The sequence below is a fragment of the Schistocerca nitens genome, chromosome 8, assembly GCF_023898315.1.
Source record: "Schistocerca nitens isolate TAMUIC-IGC-003100 chromosome 8, iqSchNite1.1, whole genome shotgun sequence".
In the NCBI taxonomy this organism is placed as follows: domain Eukaryota; kingdom Metazoa; phylum Arthropoda; class Insecta; order Orthoptera; family Acrididae; genus Schistocerca; species Schistocerca nitens.
In genome coordinates, this window is record NC_064621.1 from 146,470,958 (window position 1) to 146,488,967 (window position 18,010).

Below are 18,010 nucleotides of genomic sequence, written 5' to 3' on the forward strand. Positions count from 1 at the left end.
TCAGTGTAGTGTTGAGCGCCAAAGAGGGGGATGAGAAGCATTATTAGCATGTCACGTCTTGTAGAATATAATTTGTTCCACTAAAGAGTCATGAAATAACTACATAAATTGGATATGACTTCAGCGAACAAAATTCTGCTTCTAGACAGATGCTCAAGGGGGGACGTACACGAAAATGACCAAAATTTTGAATTTTTTTTCTTTGCTCTTCATTTACTACATAATATTAAAATTTCAATTACCAACTATTACGTTCCAATTCCGCTTCTAAATGTGAAAAAAATAATAATTTGTAATAGGTTGCACAGCGCCACGCCGCCATCTTCTTCTTCATTCTCTTGTATTATCTATTTATGCTGTTTTTTTTTCATTTTTATGCGGTCACAATGCAGGGACCGTTTGTATACTACATCAAGAAGGCTGTGGAATAACACATCTGCCGACGATGTTATATTCTTTGGTTTATAGCGTTTGCTCACGAGTGTTGTTTCGTATAAACTTTTACGAAAGTGGTGAATAGAGCTGTTGTTATATTTTTCAGTATGCCTCGTTCTAGTAAGGTGTTTAAAAAGGTTAGTAAATGTCGTGCTTCTCTATGTAAAGGCAAAACCAGCCCCATACTTACAAATGAATACTTGCCTTCAGCCAAAAAAGCGAGTGCTTCGAAAAGGAAAATTGACAGCGGTCTATCACGTGATGAGTGTGGCTCAGACACTCAAGCTACTAGTGGTTTTACGCTTATTGATTTGAAAATTCTGTCTGATATTATATCATCTGCTTGTGTATGTGCTGACTGTGGTGCAAAAAGTTTGAGATTATATGACGAAGAAAACAGAACTGGAATAGGGTGTAACTTGCATCTCACTTGTGAAAGCTGCCATTCAGACATTGCTTTCAGAACTTCAGCATCGAGTAACCGCATATATGAAGCAAATATGCGTTTAATATATGGCATGAGATGTTTGGGCATAGGCAGAGAAGGTAATAGAGTGTTTTGTGGGATCATGAACATGCCACAACCAAGTGCTAGGTACACCACTGGAAATAAAGCACTTCTAAGTGCTCTTGAAGAGAAAGTGGAAGAAAACTTGAAATCCTCTGCTAAGGAAGCTGTGAAGATGAATAGTGAACTAAAGACAGAAGCAGGTAAAACGCCAGACACAGTTTTATGTGTGTGTCATGTGATGGAACATGGATGAAGCATGGACATACATCACTGTATGGAGTACCTTCTGTAATTAGTGTTGATAGTGGAAAAATTCTTGATATTCAGGTAATGAGCAAATATTGTTATAGCTGTGGACTCAGAAAGATAGCTGGTGAAGTGGAAGAAACTAAGTGACAGGTTGAACACAAGAAAGTGTGCTGTACAAATTATTCTGGTTCCAGTGGTGGAATGGAACCTGCAGCTATGAAACTTATGTTCCATCGAAGTGGGGAAAAGTATGATGTTAGATACACAAAATACCTTGGTGATGGTGACTCTAGCTCCTTCAAAACTGTTTTGGAAAGTAAACCTTATGGTCCTAGTTGTGCTATAGAAAAGTTGAAATGTGTTGTACATGTACAAAAACGAATGGGAGGCAGACTTTTAAAATTGAAACGTGAATTGAAAGGCAGAAAACTTGAGGATGTAAAACCTTTAGGTGATCCTAGCAGACTCATAGACAAAGAAATCCATTCTTTACAAGTGTACTATGGCAAGGCTATAAGGGACAACAGTGAAAATTTGAAGAACATGCAGGTCTATTTATTTTCACAAACTATCTACAGATAACAAACTCGTACATAATTTGTGTAACATATCATGGTGCAAATTGAAGTAGGCTGAGCGTGATGGCATCAAATATTAACACAAGCACAGTTTACCTGTGGCTGTGTTAAATGCTATAAAACCAACATTTAGGTGTTTAGCAGAGCCAGACCTCCTACGAAAGTGTGTGCATGGAAAAACTCAAAATCCTAATGAAAGTTACAACTCACACATTTGGAAACGTTACCCTAAAACAACATTTGTTTCAATAACTGTTGTTAAAATTGCAGCATATGATGCTTGTTTAGTTTTTAACAGTGGTAATCTTGTAAGAATAACAACTCTACAGGGGTTAGGATTTCAACCAGAAGCTTTCACATATTCAGTACTGAAGGATATCGCCGACAAGAGAGTTGCTGCGGCTGAAATTAATGCCAGTAAAATTGAACAACAGATTAACCAATGAAGACAAGCAAAGAAGAGACTGCTTGCAGATGAGGAGGAGCATGCATATTGCTTGCACTACTTCACACAAAGAAGGTAAGTCCTAATACAAACACTGTCGAATCTCTGATTCAGTTTTCCCGTAACTTACATTTTTGTAACTTCGTGTACCTTTTTCTCGGAAACCACAAAGGGTACAGAAATTAAATTTGGCATTTGACTAGTCAGTACTATAGTGAAACATTCTGCGGAAGGAACTTTCATTTAGTAAAATAGTAAGGCATTTATGGTAGAATATATTCCTTAAATTTGAATTTTTTTTAGGGAAATTTGGAGACCCGTACAATTTTAACAAATGAAGATATCAAAATTCGGTTCCGCAAATATCTGTAATAATTCTGTATGAAAGTGTGTACAATAATTCATCAATATTCGTTTTATAAACTACTGGCCATTACATTACTACACCACGAAGATGACGTGCTACACACGCGAAATTTAACCGACAGGAAGAAGATGCCGTGATATGCAAATGATTAGCTTTTCAGAGCATTCACCACAAGGTTGGCGCCGGTGGCGACACCTACAACTTGCTGACATGAGGAAAGTTTCCAACCAATATCTCATACACAAACAGCAGTTGACCGGCGTTGCCTGGTGAAACGTAGTTGTGATGCCTCGTGTAAGAAGGAGAAATGCGTACCATCACGTTTCCGGCTTTGATAAAGGACGGATTGTAGCCTATCGTGATTGCGGTTTATCGTATCGCGAATTTGCTGCTCGCGTTGGTCGAGATCCAATGACTGTTAGCAGAATATGGAATCGGTGGCTTCAGGAGGGTAATACAGAACGTCGTGCTGTATCCTAACGGTCTCGTAACACTAGCAGTCGAGATGATAGGCATCTTATCCGCATGAATGTAACGGACCGTGCAGCCACGTCTCGATCTCTGAGTCAACAGATGGGGTAGTTTGCAAGACAACAATCATCTGCACCAACAGTTCGACGACGTTTGCAGCAGCATGGACTATCAGCTCGGAGACCATGGGTGCGGTTACCCTTGACGCTGCATCACAGACAGGAGCGCCTGCGATGGTGTACCCAACGACGAACCTGGGTGCACGAATGGCAAAACGTCATTATGTTGGATGAATCCAGGTTCTGTTTACAGCATCATGATGCTCGCATTCGTGTTTGGCGACATCGCGGTGAACGGACATTGGAATCGTGTATTATTCATCCCCATACTGGCGTTATCACCCGGCGTGATGGCATGGGGTGCCATTGGTTACAAGTCTCGGTCACCTTTTGATCGCATTGACGGCACTTTGTACAGTGGACGTTACATTTCAGATGTGTTACGAACCGTGGCTGTACCCTTCATTCGATCCCTGCGAAACCTTACATTTCAGCAGGATAATGCACGACCGCATGTTGCAGGTCCTGTGCGAGCCTTTCTGGATACAGAAAATGTTCGACTGCTGCCCTGGGCAGTACATTCTCGAGATTTATCACCAATTGAAAACGTCTGGTCAATAGTGGCTGAGCAACTGGCTCGTCACAATACGCCAGTCACTACTCTTGATGAACTGTCGTATCGTGTTGAAGCTGCATGGGCAGCTGACCTGCACACGCCATCCAAGCTCTGTTTGACTCAATGGCCAGGCGTATCAAGGCCGTTATTACGGTGGTTGTTCTGGGTACTGATTTCACAGGATCTATGCACCCAAATAGCGTGAAAATGTAATCACATGTCAGTTCTAGTATAATATATTTGTCCAATGAATACCCATTTATCATCTGCATTTCTTCTTGGTGTAGTAATTTTAATGGCCGGTAGTGTAGTTTTTCGAAAAAAGGAACATTTGTAATTACACTGTTGAAAAAATCCATTGTTAATCATCATCATGATGATGGAAGCTTGACTTTCCAAACGCGTCACTCTTAGTGTTTTACACTATAAGCAAGTGGTCGAGCCGATATATTTTTTAACATTGACATTCACAACCACGACCTCTCATCCAGTATGGATAAAATCAAAGATATGTGAGGGTATTTTCTAATACTGCGATGCCCAAGGGAGAGTTTAACAATACCACTGCGAGCGAGCTCGATGTGCGTGCTGGCTGCCTATTGTGTACGACTTCTCGCCGCACCGAGCGAGGTGGCGCAGTGGTTAGCACACTGGACACGCATTCGGGAGGTTGACGGTTCAATCACGCGTCCGGCCAATCTGATTTACGTTTCCCGTGGTTTCCCTAAATCGCTTCAGGCAAATGCCGAGATGGTTCCTCTGAAAGGGCACGGCCGACTTCCTTCCCCATCCTTCCCTAATGCGATATCGATGATGTTGTGTCGCTTCATACAGCCGAGACACAATGAGGTAGCTAGGTGCACGCTAAACTAACGCAGACGGGCGTGAAGTACTGGAACATGAGACTTATTAATGAATAAGAAGAAAAGTACGTAGCTGGAATAATATACTTATCTTTATTCTCTTGTTGGAATACATCTCTCTTGAATATTAGTACGCTATAAGCACTGATACAAATGGCGCCTTGCTAGGTAGTAGCTCTGGACTAAGCTGAAGGCTATTCAATCTGTCTCTCGGCAAATGAGAGGAAAGCTTCGTACGTCTGGTCGCAAGCTATGTAGTCCGTACAACTGGGGCGAGGTCATGTCCGTGTCTTGTGACCTGCCATGTGGTGGCGCTAGGTTTGCGAATACACAGTGGCGACACGCGGGTCCGACATGTACTACAGGACCGCGGCCGATTTAAGTTACCACCTAGCAAGTGTGGTGTCTAGCGGTGACACCACAGATGACGTCGCAGTTTGGTCTCCTCCCCTCAAAACAACCCGACCTCAACTGCTCGCCGCTCTGCTCGCAGCGCGTGACGTGTGTGTGTGGACGGTGTGCCGGCAGGGTCCCGGCGACGGGACGGCGCCGTGGGCGGCGGGCCTGCTGTTCGCGGCCCACCCGGTGCACACGGAGGCCGTGGCGGGTCTGGTGGGACGCGCCGACGTAGGCGCCGCCCTGCTGCTGCTGCTGGCGCTGCTGCTGCACGAGGCGCACTGCCGCCGCAGGCGCGCAGCTCCACCAGGTCAGTGCTGCACCACTACACTGTACTTAAACCAGAGTGTCTTTGAGATTGGCGAAATGTTCTCTCGTTATCACCTGAGTCTTGGCGTCGTATTGTCGCAATCATTCCTACGTGTCACCTACGGGCGAAGTGTCGCCTTCATGTACAGTTCGGTCCTCTACACTGAGGCGGTGAAATTCATGGGATACTCCCTCACATCGTGTCGAACATCCTTTTGCCCGGTGGGCAGCACTTCGACGTCGCATGGGCCCAACAAGTCCCCTGCAGAAATATTGAGCCTTGCTGCATCATTGTTGTTGTTGTTGTGGTCTTCTCTCCTGAGACTGGTTTGATGCAGCTCTCCATGCTACTCTATCCTGTGCAAACTTCTTCATCTCCCAGTACCTCCTGCAGCCTACATCCTTCTGAATCTGCTTAGTATATACATCTTATCGTCTCCCTCTACGACTTTTGCCCTCCACCCTGCCCTCCAATACTAAATTCATGATCCCTTGATGGCTCAGAATATGCCCTACCTACCGATCCTTTCTTCTAGTCAAGTTGTGCCACAAATTTTTCTTCTCCCCAATTCTATTCAATATTTCCTCATTAGTTATATGATCTACCGATCTAACCTTCAGCATTCTTCTGTAGCACCACATTTCGAAAGCTTCTATTCTCTTCTTCTCCAAACTATTTATCGTCCATGTTTCACTTCCATACATGGCTACACTCCATACAAATACTTTCAGAAACGACTTCCTGACACTTAAATCTATACTCGATGTCAACAAATTTCTCTTCTTCAGAAACGCTTTCTTTGCCATTGCCAGTCTACATTTTATATCCTCTCTACTTCGACCATCATCAGTTATTTTGCTCCCCAAATAGCAAAACTCCTTTTCTACTTTAAGTGTCTCATTTCCTAATCTAATTCCCTCAGCATCACCCGACTTAATTCGACTACATTGCCGGCCGCGGTGGTCTAGCGGTTCTGGCGCTGCAGTCCGGAACCGCGGGACTGCTACGGTCGCAGGTTCGAATCCTGCCTCGGGCATGGGTGTGTGTGATGTCCTTAGGTTAGTTAGGTTTAAGTAGTTCTAAGTTCTAGGGGACTTATGACCTAAGATGTTGAGTCCCATAGTGCTCAGAGCCATTTGATTTGAATTTTCGACTACATTCCATTATCCTTGTTTTGCTTTTGTTGATGTTCATCTTATATACTCCTTTCAAGACGCTGTCCATTCCGTTCAGCTGCTCTTCCAAGTCCTGTGCTCTCTGTGAGAGAATTACAATGTCATCGGCGAAACTCAGAGTTTTTATTTCTTCTCCATAGATTTTAATACCTACTCCGAATTTTTCCTTCGTTTCCTTTACTGCTTGCTCAATATACAGATTGAATAACATCGGGGAGAGGCTACAACCCTGTCCCTTCCCAACCACTGCTTCCCTTTCATGTCCCTCGACTCTTGTAAGTGCCATCTGGTTTCTGTACAAATTGTAAATAGCCCTTCGCTCCCTGTATTTTACCCCTGCCACCCTAAGAATTTGAAAGAGAGTATTTCAGTCAACATTGTCAGAAGCTTTCTCTAAGTCTACGGATGCTAGAAACTTTGGTTTGCCTTTTCTTAATCTATTTTCTAAGATAAGCCATAGGGTCAGTATTGCCTCACGTGTTCCAATATTTCTACGGCATCCAAACTGATCTTCCCCGAGGTCGGCTTCTACCAGTTTTTCCATTCGCCTGTAAAGAATTCGCGTTAGTATTTTGCAGCTGTGACTTATTAAACTGATAGTTCGGTAATTTTCATATCTGTCAACACCTGCTTTCATTGGGATTGGAATCATTATATTCTTCTTGAAGTCTGAGGGTATTTCGACTGACTCATAGATCTTCCTCACCAGATGGTAGATTTTTGTCAGGACCGGCTCTCCCAAGGCTGTCAGTAGTTCTAATAGAATATTGTCTACTCTTGGGGCCTTGTTTCGATTCAGGTCTTTCAGTGTTCTGTCAAACTCTTTACGCAGTATCATATCTCCCATTTCATGTTCATCTACATCCTCATCCATTTCCATAATATTGTCGTCAAGAACCTCGCCCTTGTATAGACCCTCTATATACTCCTTCCACCTTTCTGCCTTCCCTTCTTTGCTTAGAACTGGGTTTCCATCAAAACTCTTGATTTTCATGCAAGTGGTTCTCCTTTCTCCAAAGGTCTCTTTAATTTTCCTGTAAGCAGTATCTATTTTACCCCTAGTAAGATAAGCCTCTGCATCTACACATTTGCCCTCAGGCCATCCCTGCTTAGCCATTTTGCACATCCTGTCGATCTCATTTTTGAGACGTTTGTGTTCCTTTTTGCCTGCTTCATTTACTGCATTTTTATATTTTCTCCTTTCATCAATTAATTTCAATATTTCTTCTGTTACCCAAGGGTTTCTACTAGCCCGCGTCTTTTTACCTATTTCATCCTCTGCTGCCTTCACTGCTTCATCCCTCAAAGCTACCCATTCTTCTTCTACTGTATTTCTTTCCCCCATTCCTGTCAATTGTTCCCTTATGCTCTCCCTGAAACTCTGTACAACCTCTGGTTCTTTCAATTTATTCAGGTCCCATCTCCTTAAATTCCCACCTTTTTGCAGTTTCTTCAGTTTTAATCTACAGTTCATAACCAATAGATTGTGGTCAGAGTCCACATATGCCCCTGGAAATGTCTTACAATTTAAAACCTGGTTCCTAAATCTCTGTCTTACCATTATATAATCTATCTGATACCTTTTAGTATCTCCAGGGTTCTTCAATGTATACAACCTTCTTTCATGATTCTTAAACCAAGTGTTAGCTATGAGCCGGCCGAAGTGGCCGTGCGGTTAAAGGCGCTGCAGTCTGGAACCGCAAGACTGCTACGGTCGCAGGTTCGAATCCTGCCTCGGGCATGGATGTTTGTGATGTCCGTAGGTTAGTTAGGTTTAACTAGTTCTAAGTTCTAGGGGACTAATGACCTCAGCAGTTGAGTCCCATAGTGCTCAGAGCCATTTGAACCATTTGTTAGCTATGATTAAGTTATGCTCTGCGCAAAATTCTACCAGACGGCTTCATTTCTTAGCCCCAATCCATATTCACCTACTGTGTTTCCTTCTCTCCCTATTCCTACTGACGAATTCCAGTCACCCATGACTATTAAATTTTCGTCTCCCTGAATAATTTCTTGTATCTCATCATACATTTCATCAGTTTCTTCGTCATCTGCAGAGCTAGTTGGCATATAAACTTGTACTACTGTAGTAGGCGTGGGCTTTGTGTCTATCTTGGCCACAATAATGCGTTCACTGTGCTGTTTGTAGTAGCTTACCCGTACTCCTATTTTTTTATTCATTATTAAACCTACACCTGCATTACCCCTATTTGCTTTTGTATTTATAACCCTGCATTCATCTGACCAAAAGTCTTGTTCCTCCTGCCACCGAACCTCACTAATTCCCACTATATCTAACTTTAACCTATTCATTTCCCTTTTTAAATTTTCTAACCTACTTGCTCGATTAAGGGATCTGACATTCCACGCTCCGATCCGTAGATCGCCAGTTTTCTTTCTCCTGATAACGACGTCCTCTTGAGTAGTCCCCGCCCGGAGATCCGAATGGGGGACTATTTTACCTCCGGAATATTTTACCCAAGAGGACGCCATCATCATTTAATCATACAGTAAAGTTGCATGCCCTCGGGAAAAATTACGGCCGTAGTTTGCCCTTGCTTTCAGCCGTTCGCACTACCACAACAGCAAGGCCATTTTGGTTAGTGTTACAAGGCCAGATCAGTCAATCATCCAGACTGTTGCCCCTGCAACTACTGAAAAGGCTGCTGCCCCTCTTCAGGAACCACACGTTTGTCTGGCCTCTCAACAGATATCCCTCCGTTGTGGTTGCACCTACGATTCGGCTATCTGTATCGTTGAGGCACGCAAGCCTGCCCACCAACGGCAAGGTCCATGGTTCATTATAGATCCACCGCCACATTGCACTGTCCCTTCTTGACAAATTGGGTCCATGGCTTCGTGCGGTCCGCGCCACACTCGAAACCTACCTCGACTCATCGGACCAGGCCACGGTTTTCCAGACGGCTAGGGTCCAACAGGTGTGGTTGCGAGCCCAAGAGAGGCGCTGCAGGCGATGTTGCGCTGCTATCAAAGGCACCCCCGTTGGTCGTCTGCTGCCACAGCCCGTTAACGCCAAATTTCGCCGCTCTCTCCTAACGGATCCGTTCGCCTCTGCTCTCGGTCGTTAAGTGAAGGCAGACGTCCGTCCACTGCGTTGTGTAGTGAGAGGTAAAGCCTGAAATGTGGTATTCTCGGCACGCTCTTGCCACTGTGAATGTCGGAATACTGAATCCTCTAACGATTTCCGAAATGGAGTCTCCCACGCATGTAACTCCAACTGCTATTTCCCGTCGTGTGGCCATTGTCACGTCGACACTTTGTCACATGAATCACCTGAGTACGAATTACAGCTCCGGCAATGAACTCCCCTTTATATCTTGTGCCCGCGATACTGCCGACGTTTGTACACTGCTGGCCATTGAAATTGCTACACCACGAAGATGACGTGCTACAGACGCGAAATTTAACCGACAGGAAGAAGATGCTGTGACATTTAAATGATTAGCTTTTCAGAGAATTCACACAAGGTTGGCACCGGTGGCGACACCTACAAAGTGCTGACATGAAGTTTCGAACCGATTTCTCATCCTCAAACAGCAGTTGACCGGCGTTGCCTGGTGAAACGTTGATGTAATGCCTCGTGTAAGGAGGAGAAATGCATACCATCACGTTTCCGACTCTGATAAAGGTCGGATTGTAGCCTATCGCGATTGCGGTTTATCGTATCGCGACACTGCTGCTCGCGTTGGTCGAGATCCAATGACTGTAAGCAGAATATGCAATCGGTGGGTTCAGGACGGTAATACGGAACGCCGTGCTGGATCCCAACAGCCTCGTATCAGTAGCAGTCGAGATGACAGGCATCTTATCCTCATGGCAGTAACGGATCGTGCAGCCACGTCCTGATCCCTGAGTCAACAGGTGGGAACGTTTGCAAGACAACAACCATCTGCACGAACAGTTCGATGACACTTGCTGCAGCATGGACTATCAGATCGGAGACCATGGCTGCGGTTACCCTTGACGCTGCATCACAGACAGGAGCGCCTGCGATGGTGTACTCAACGACGAACCTGGGTGCACGAATGGCAAAACGTCATTTTTTCGGATGAACCCAGGTTCTGTTTACAGCATCATGTTGGTCGCATCCGTGTTTGGCGACATCGCGGTGAACGCACATTCGAAACGTGTATTTGTCATCGCCATACTGGCCTCTTGTTCGCATTGACGGCACTTTGAACAGTGGACGTTACATTTCAGATGTGATACGACCCGTGGCTCTACCCTTCATTCGATCCCTGCGAAACTCTACATTTCAGAAGGATAATGCACAAACGCATGTTGCAGGTCCTGTACGGGCCTTTCTGGATACAGAAAATGTTCGACTGCTGCCCTGGCCAGCACATTCTCCAGATCTCTCACCAACTGAAAACGTCTGGTCAATGGTGGCCGAGCAACTGGTTCGTCACAATACGCCAGTCACTACTCTTGATGAACTGTGGTATCGTGTTGAAGCTGCATGGACAGCTGTACCTGTACACGCCATCCAAGCTCTTGTTTGACTCAATGCCCAGGCGTATCGAGGCCGTTATTACGGCCGGAAGTGGTTGTTCTGGGTACTGATTTCTCAGGATCTACGCACCCAAATTGTGTGAAAGGGTAATCACATGTCAGTTCTAGTATAATATATCTGTCCAATGAATACCCGTTTATGATCAGCATTTTTTCTTGGTGTAGCAATTTTAATGGCCAGTAATGTTTGTGTGCATACCGCTATCAAATGACTTTTGCCACTTCAGTGTACAGCAACAGCCCAACTGGTATGCCAATGACATTCCTCCAGTAGAAATGTCGTGATCGGTGGTGCAACGGGGAGAGGTATGCGACTGGATGGAGGAGGTTCCAGGCGTCGAGTCGTGGTGCTGCCTGTCTATTTCGCCCACTTCCTCCGCCACTTTCACGTTAGATGGTTTATGACATATTTTTCCAACGTAGGGTGTACATTCGTCCCGTTTTTCCCGGGACAGCGCATTTTTTTTCCAAAATGTCTCGCTGTCCCGAAAGTTTCATTGGGGACGCTCAGATTCCTCACGTTTTGGTGATTCTGCTTGTCCGACGTATTTTACGCAATTGGATGTTTAATTCGTAATTAATGCGCATTGCGCAATTATTTACGCTAGGAAGCGCCACTTATACAACTTGCTCTACAATCTCTGTTCATTTCTTATTCATATTTTTCACTGTTGGTAATGACGATTCATATTCACTGTTTGATCATCCAAAACAAACGTGTATTTTAACCGCAATGTAACACAGAGTTTACTTTTACCACTGATAATGGAGAAACTGTAGAATGTACTTTGTGCAAATCATTCTTTGACCATGTCAGACCTTCCACCATGTCCAAAAGTAAACTATTATGTGCAACCGTACATCATGTTAAGATGGAGAAATATCATGTGAGTGTTCAAACTAAAGTGCACTTATTAATAAAATACGTAAAAGTGAAAAGTAAGGTGATGGTGCAACAGAACAATCGTAAAAAGTGATTTCGGATCATCTGAGTTCGCAATGCGAAGCTAAACTTCTATCCGATACTGCAGTGTCTCTGCTGTTCAGACGAACATTGTAATTTTCCTTCGACATCCACGCATGTCCGAAGGAACAGGCACTGCAACGGCTAGAGACGTTATGAAATGCGTGAAATTTATTTGTAGTTACGGATATAGACAACCATCATCTGTATAATGGAATGACGACAATGAAAATTGGTGCCGGACCGGGAGTGCCGACCGGAATGGCCGAGCGGTTCTAGGCGCTACAGTCTGGAGCCGCGCGACCTCTACGGTCGCAGGTCCGAATCCTGCCTCGGGCATGGATGTGTGTCATGTCCTTAGGTTAGTTAGGTTTAAGTAGTTCTAAGTTCTAGGGCACTGATGACCTCAGAAGTTAAGTCCCATACTGCTCAGAGCCATTTGAACCATTTTTGAACCGGGACTCGAGCCGGGATTCCCTTCTTATCGCGAGCGGTCGCCTTAGTATTTGGCTATCAGAGAGCGACTCAGGGCCAGAACCAAACCATGTGTGTACAATCTGCACTCGTACACTAAAATGTCTCCCCTAGACAGGTATATTCATAATGGAAGTAAGGGTGCAGGTTGTAGACACACGGTTGACGACATATGGAAGTTTGGTTCTGGCAGAGAGTCATGCTCGGGTAGCCTACATCTACATTTATACTCCGCAAGCCACCCAACGGTGTGTGGCGGAGGGCACTTTACGTGCCACTGTCGTAACCTCCCTTTCCTGTTCCAGTCGCGTATGGTTCCCGGGAAGAGCGACTACAGGAAAGCCTCCGTGCGCGCTCGAATCTCTCTAATTTTACATTCGTGATCTCCTCGGGAGGTATAAGTAGGGGGAAGCAATATATTCGATACCTCATCCAGAAACGCACCCTCTCGAAACCAGGACAGCAAGCTACACCGCGAAGCAGAGCGCCTCTCTTGCAGAGTCTGCCACTTGAATTTGCTTAATGTAGTGTCGGCAGACTTGCCAACACTACGCACACTAATTGAAAGAGGCGGCCAAGATGCACGCGCTAACTCACGAAGGATGGAGTGAGGTCTGAAACAGGAGACTTAATGAATGTGATAAAGAAAATACGTATCTTTGGAATATACTTAACTTTTAATCACTCCTTGTATACATCGTTCTTGATGAGACATCTGGAGATTGTGGCGATACAGGCACTGTTACAATTGGCGCCTTGCTAAGTCGTAGCCATTAACTTAGCTGAAGGCTATTCTGTCTCTCGGCAAATGAGAGCAAAGGCTTCGTCAGTATAGTCGCTAGCAACGTCGTCGTACAACTGGGGCGAGTTCTCGTACGTCTCTCGAGACCTGCCGTGTGGTGGCGCTCGGTCTGCGATCACACAGTGGCGACACGCGGGTCCGACATGCACTAACGGACCGCGGCCGATTTAAGCTACCACCTAGCAAGTGTGGTGTCTGGCAGTGACACCACACTTAACATCTCCGTAACGCTATCACGCTTACCAAATAACCCTGTGACGAAACGCGCCGCTCTTCTTTGGATCTTCTCTATCTCCTCTGTCAACCCGACCTGGTACGGGTCCCACACTGATGAGCAATACTCAAGTATAGGTCGAACGAGTGTTTTGTAAGCCACCTCCTTTGTTGGTGGACTATATTTTCTGAGAACTCTCCGAATGAATCTCAACCTGGCACCCGCCTTACCAACAATTAATTTTATATGATCATTCCACTTCAAATCGTTCTGCGCGCATACTCCCAGATATTTTACAGTAGTAAGTGCTACCAGTCTTTGTTCCGCTATCATATAATAATACAATAAAGGATCTTTCTTTCTATGTATTCGCAATACCTTACATTTTTCTATGTTAACGCTCAGTTTCCACTCCCTGCACCAAGTGCCTATCCGCTGCAGATCTTCCCGCATTTCGCTGCAATTATCTAATGCTGCAAATTCTCTGTATACTACAGCATCATCCGCGAAAAGCCGCATGGAACTTTCGACACTATCTACTATAGTCTGGGAGACGAGTCTTTGGTATTGACAGCTCGGTAGCGTCTTTCCGTTGCCTAGCGACCGCAGGCAGGCAGCCAATGACGGCCTGACTTTGAGCGGGTAGCAAGGGCCACGTTGCCGCTCTGAAACCCGGTCGCGCGCGCTTATGAAACTTACCAGTGTCTCGCGTGCAGGCGGTGCGGTCGTTCGTCGTTTGTCTGAAGTTGAATTCGCAGTTTATTTCGTTTTTGTTGTTTTTAGTGTTTCTTTGTTTATGTTTCGTTGTAAACAATGTCTAGTGCGGCGGGTAGTACCAGCCCAGCACAAGAAGTGAAACGGAGGAAGAAAAGTGTGCTACACATCCAGGCCCGTGAATTCGTGTGCTCTGTGAGGGATTACTTGGAGAAAGAAAAGGACAAAGGTGGGCCCTTAATTCCTGTTGTTCAGGTTGTGAAGAGAACTGCAGCAGCATTGAAAATAAGTAAGAACACTGTTGTAAAGATAGGGAAAGAACAGTATAGTGTAGATTGTGACGAGAGTGGCACAACAAAGCTGCACACACCAGGAAAGAAGCGACCGACAAATAAGCAGGTGACAGCTTTGGACGATTTTCAGAAAGACGCTATTCGTCGTCATATATACAGCTATTATAAGAGAAGGGAACATCCCACTCTATCTAAATTACAGGTGTCGCTTCAGAAAGACGATCTTTTTAAAGAGGACAAATTTTCATTGCGTACAGTGTTGAGACAGGCTTCAGCTATTCACTGTTTAACGGACGCAAAATATTAATGGAAAGGACAGATGTAGTTGCATGGCGGTGCAGATTTCTGCGCAGGATCATGGGTGTGGAATTCGAAAGTATAGTGTGGTTAGATGAAACTTGGGTCAATGCCAGCCATTCTTTACGTAGAGGCTGGAATGATGGAATGCCCGAGGGGACAATGGCAGTGCCTGTTGGCAAAGGAGGGCGTATTATTGTCTTACATGCAGGAACATCGAAAGGTTTTGTGCCAAACTGCTTGAAAATGTTTCGGTCAAAAAAGACGGGAGATTACCATGAAGAAATGAACAGTGTAGTATTTCAAGAATGGTTCGAGACATCGCTTATGACGAATCTGACAAGTCCATCAGTGATTGTTATGGACAATGCGCCTTATCATTCCGTTGTTCACGATAAGGCACCAACCTTGGCAACAAAAAAAGACGATATCATTCAGTGGTTGAAACGGCGAAAAGTAGATTTCAGAGAAGATTTAAGGAAGGCGGAACTGCTCGAAATTGTGGCACAAAAGAGACCTCAATTTCCAACATATGTAACTGACGAGATTGCTATAAGGCACGGGCATGAAATCGTTCGGCTTCCTCCATACCACTGTCACTTCAATGCATTTGAAGGAGTGTTGGCGCAGATAAAAAATGACATTGCTCCAAACAATAAAAAATTCACGATCTCTGAAGTGGAAACTCTCCTTCCAGAAGCTATCAAAGTGACAAGCGACACGTGGGCTAAAATTGTAAACAGCACTGCAAGTGCCATAAGAGAGGCGGCCAAAACCGAAGGGGTTGTGGAAGAATGCATCGAAAATTTAATTATACATCTGGGAGAGAGCAGTGATAGTTCGAGTAGTGCTGAGGAAGACTGTTGTGTCGATTCCCTAAGGTCTCGACACAATGAGTGGCTAGGTGCACGCGAAACTAACGCAGACGGCGTAAATTCTGAAACAGGAGACTGGATGAAAACTATAAAGAAAAGAAGAGAGATTTTAATATACTTAACTTTAATGTAGTCTTGTTCTTGTTGAAATACATCTCTTGCATAGTAGTAAGCAATTAGCAATGATACACATGGCGCCTTGCTAGGTAGTAGCGATGGACTAGCTGAAGGCTATTTAATCTGTCTCTCGGCAAATGAGAGGAATACTTGGTAGGTCTAGTCGCAAGCTATGTCGTCCGTACAACTGGGGCGAGGTCAAGTCCGTGTCTTGTGACCTGCCATGTGGTGGCGCTAGGTTTGCGAATACACAGTGGCGACACGCGGGTCCGACATGTACTACAGGACCGCGGCCGATTTAAGTTACCACCTAGCAAGTGTGGTGTCTAGCGGTGACACCACAAAGACAATGTCAAATCAGATTCTGACAGTGATGTGAGTGGTGTTTTTCCATTACAGTAACTACAACGTATTCAAGAATGTAAGGAGGGAGTTTGCTATCGATCTACAACCAGATCATCATATTGCGAGTACTTTCTTCAGATTATAACTCTTAATACACTGACCAATTATTCTGTAGCTTGTAGTAGAACAAATTAATAATGCTAATACTTAACAATGGAAACCAAAACTGCTAATGTTCAACAACTTGCGAAAATAGTTTTCATTTCAGTTGTGAAGTTTAACAAATAACTTTATTATGTTTCAGCATCTTAGATACTTGTACTAAATAGCTCTTATCAGTTTTCGAGTTAATATATTTCAACCATCAACTTTAAATAAATTCACGCGTACCAATACGACTTGTATTTTGTCTCGCTTTTATTTCTGCTGCTAGAGAATGCGTGTAGCAGACAGGGCGCCGCGTGCTGTGAGCCACGTTCGGCAACAGCGCCGTCTGCCCGCCGGAACTGTCATTACCAATCACTCGTCTCACGGACTATAGGTCATTTATATATATTGTGAAAAGCAATGGTCCCATAACACTCCCCTGTGGCACGCCAGAGGTTACTTTAACGTCTGTAGACGTTTCTCCATTTAGAACAACATGGTGGGTTCTGTTTGCTAAAAACTCTTCAATCCAGCCACACAGCTGGTCTTACCTAATAGTAAGGCGACCGCTCGCGGTAAGACATCCGGGTTCGACTCCCATCCGGCACTAATTTTCATTGTCGTCATTCCATTAGACACCTGATGGTTGTCCATATATGCAACAGCTAATACATTTCATCTGAACTTCTATGCCCAATAATTTTCTACATACAATTTGTGTCTATTTATTCGATTAATTGTCCCAGGTTTTCTTCTAAACTTTATAAAACGTGCCGTTCCGTTTTTAATAAAAATGAAACAGACCCCATATGCTAATGGCACATCCCATGCGGAACTCAGCTGGAAACGCTGTCCTGGTTGACAAAATCGTCACTTACTCTTACTTTCACTGCCTCTTCTTTCTTCTTCTTTGCCAGCCGAGGTGGCCGAGCGGTTCTACGCGCTACAGACTGGAACCGCGCAACCGCTACGGTTGCAGGTTCGAATCCTGCCTCGGGCATGGATGTGTGTGATATCCTTAGGTTAGTTAGGTTTAACTAGTTCTAAGTTCTAGGGGACTGATGACCTAAGATGTTAAGTCCCATAGTACTCAGAGCCATTTGAACCAAACTGTGCTTTTGATAGTCCCAGTGTAGTCGAACTTGAATTCTGACAGATGTTGGTAGACGTTTTTCCTTCTTGCAGGAGACATAACACAATTGTGTCAGAAACAAAATAGATTCAAATGTATTTTCTGAAAGAGAAACCCCTTACATAATCTTTCCATATGTACGGAATGTAAATCCCAAGAGCGGAAACCAGAGAAGGTAGTGATGTTGGATGCTGGCGTCCGGAGAAAATTCGGCGTTCTCACTCATCCCAAAGATTTTCCATTGGGTTCACTCAGGGCCTGTGCAGGCCATTCCATTTCAGAAATGTTATTGTGTTCAAATGTGTGTGAAATCTCATGGGACCTAACTGCTAAGGTCATCAGTCCCTAAGCTTACACACTACTTAACCTAAATTATCCTAAGGACAAACACACACACTCATGGCCCAGGGAGGACTCGAACCTCCGCCGGGACCAGCCGCACAGTGCATGACTGCAGCGCCCTAGGCCACTCGGCTAATCCCGCGCGGCAGAAATGTTATTGTCCACATACCACTGCCTCAGATGCTGCTATATGATGGGGTGCATTTCGCGGCTAATACAATCAATCATCGTCTCTGAAGTGCTCTTGAACTGTACGCAGAAGAGGATGATGTAAAATGTCTTTATG

The 18,010-nt window shown here is 44.7% G+C and overlaps 1 protein-coding gene across 1 annotated transcript in view; it reads left to right on the forward strand.

Moving 5' to 3' along the window:
• Positions 1-18,010, forward strand: part of LOC126199455 (protein O-mannosyl-transferase TMTC2-like) — a 1,057,651-nt gene that overhangs the window by 406,397 nt on the left and 633,244 nt on the right. The window contains exon 5 of the mRNA XM_049936376.1: positions 5,154-5,300. Coding sequence (XP_049792333.1) covers positions 5,154-5,300 — 147 coding nt within the window. The remainder of the gene's footprint in view (positions 1-5,153; positions 5,301-18,010) is intronic.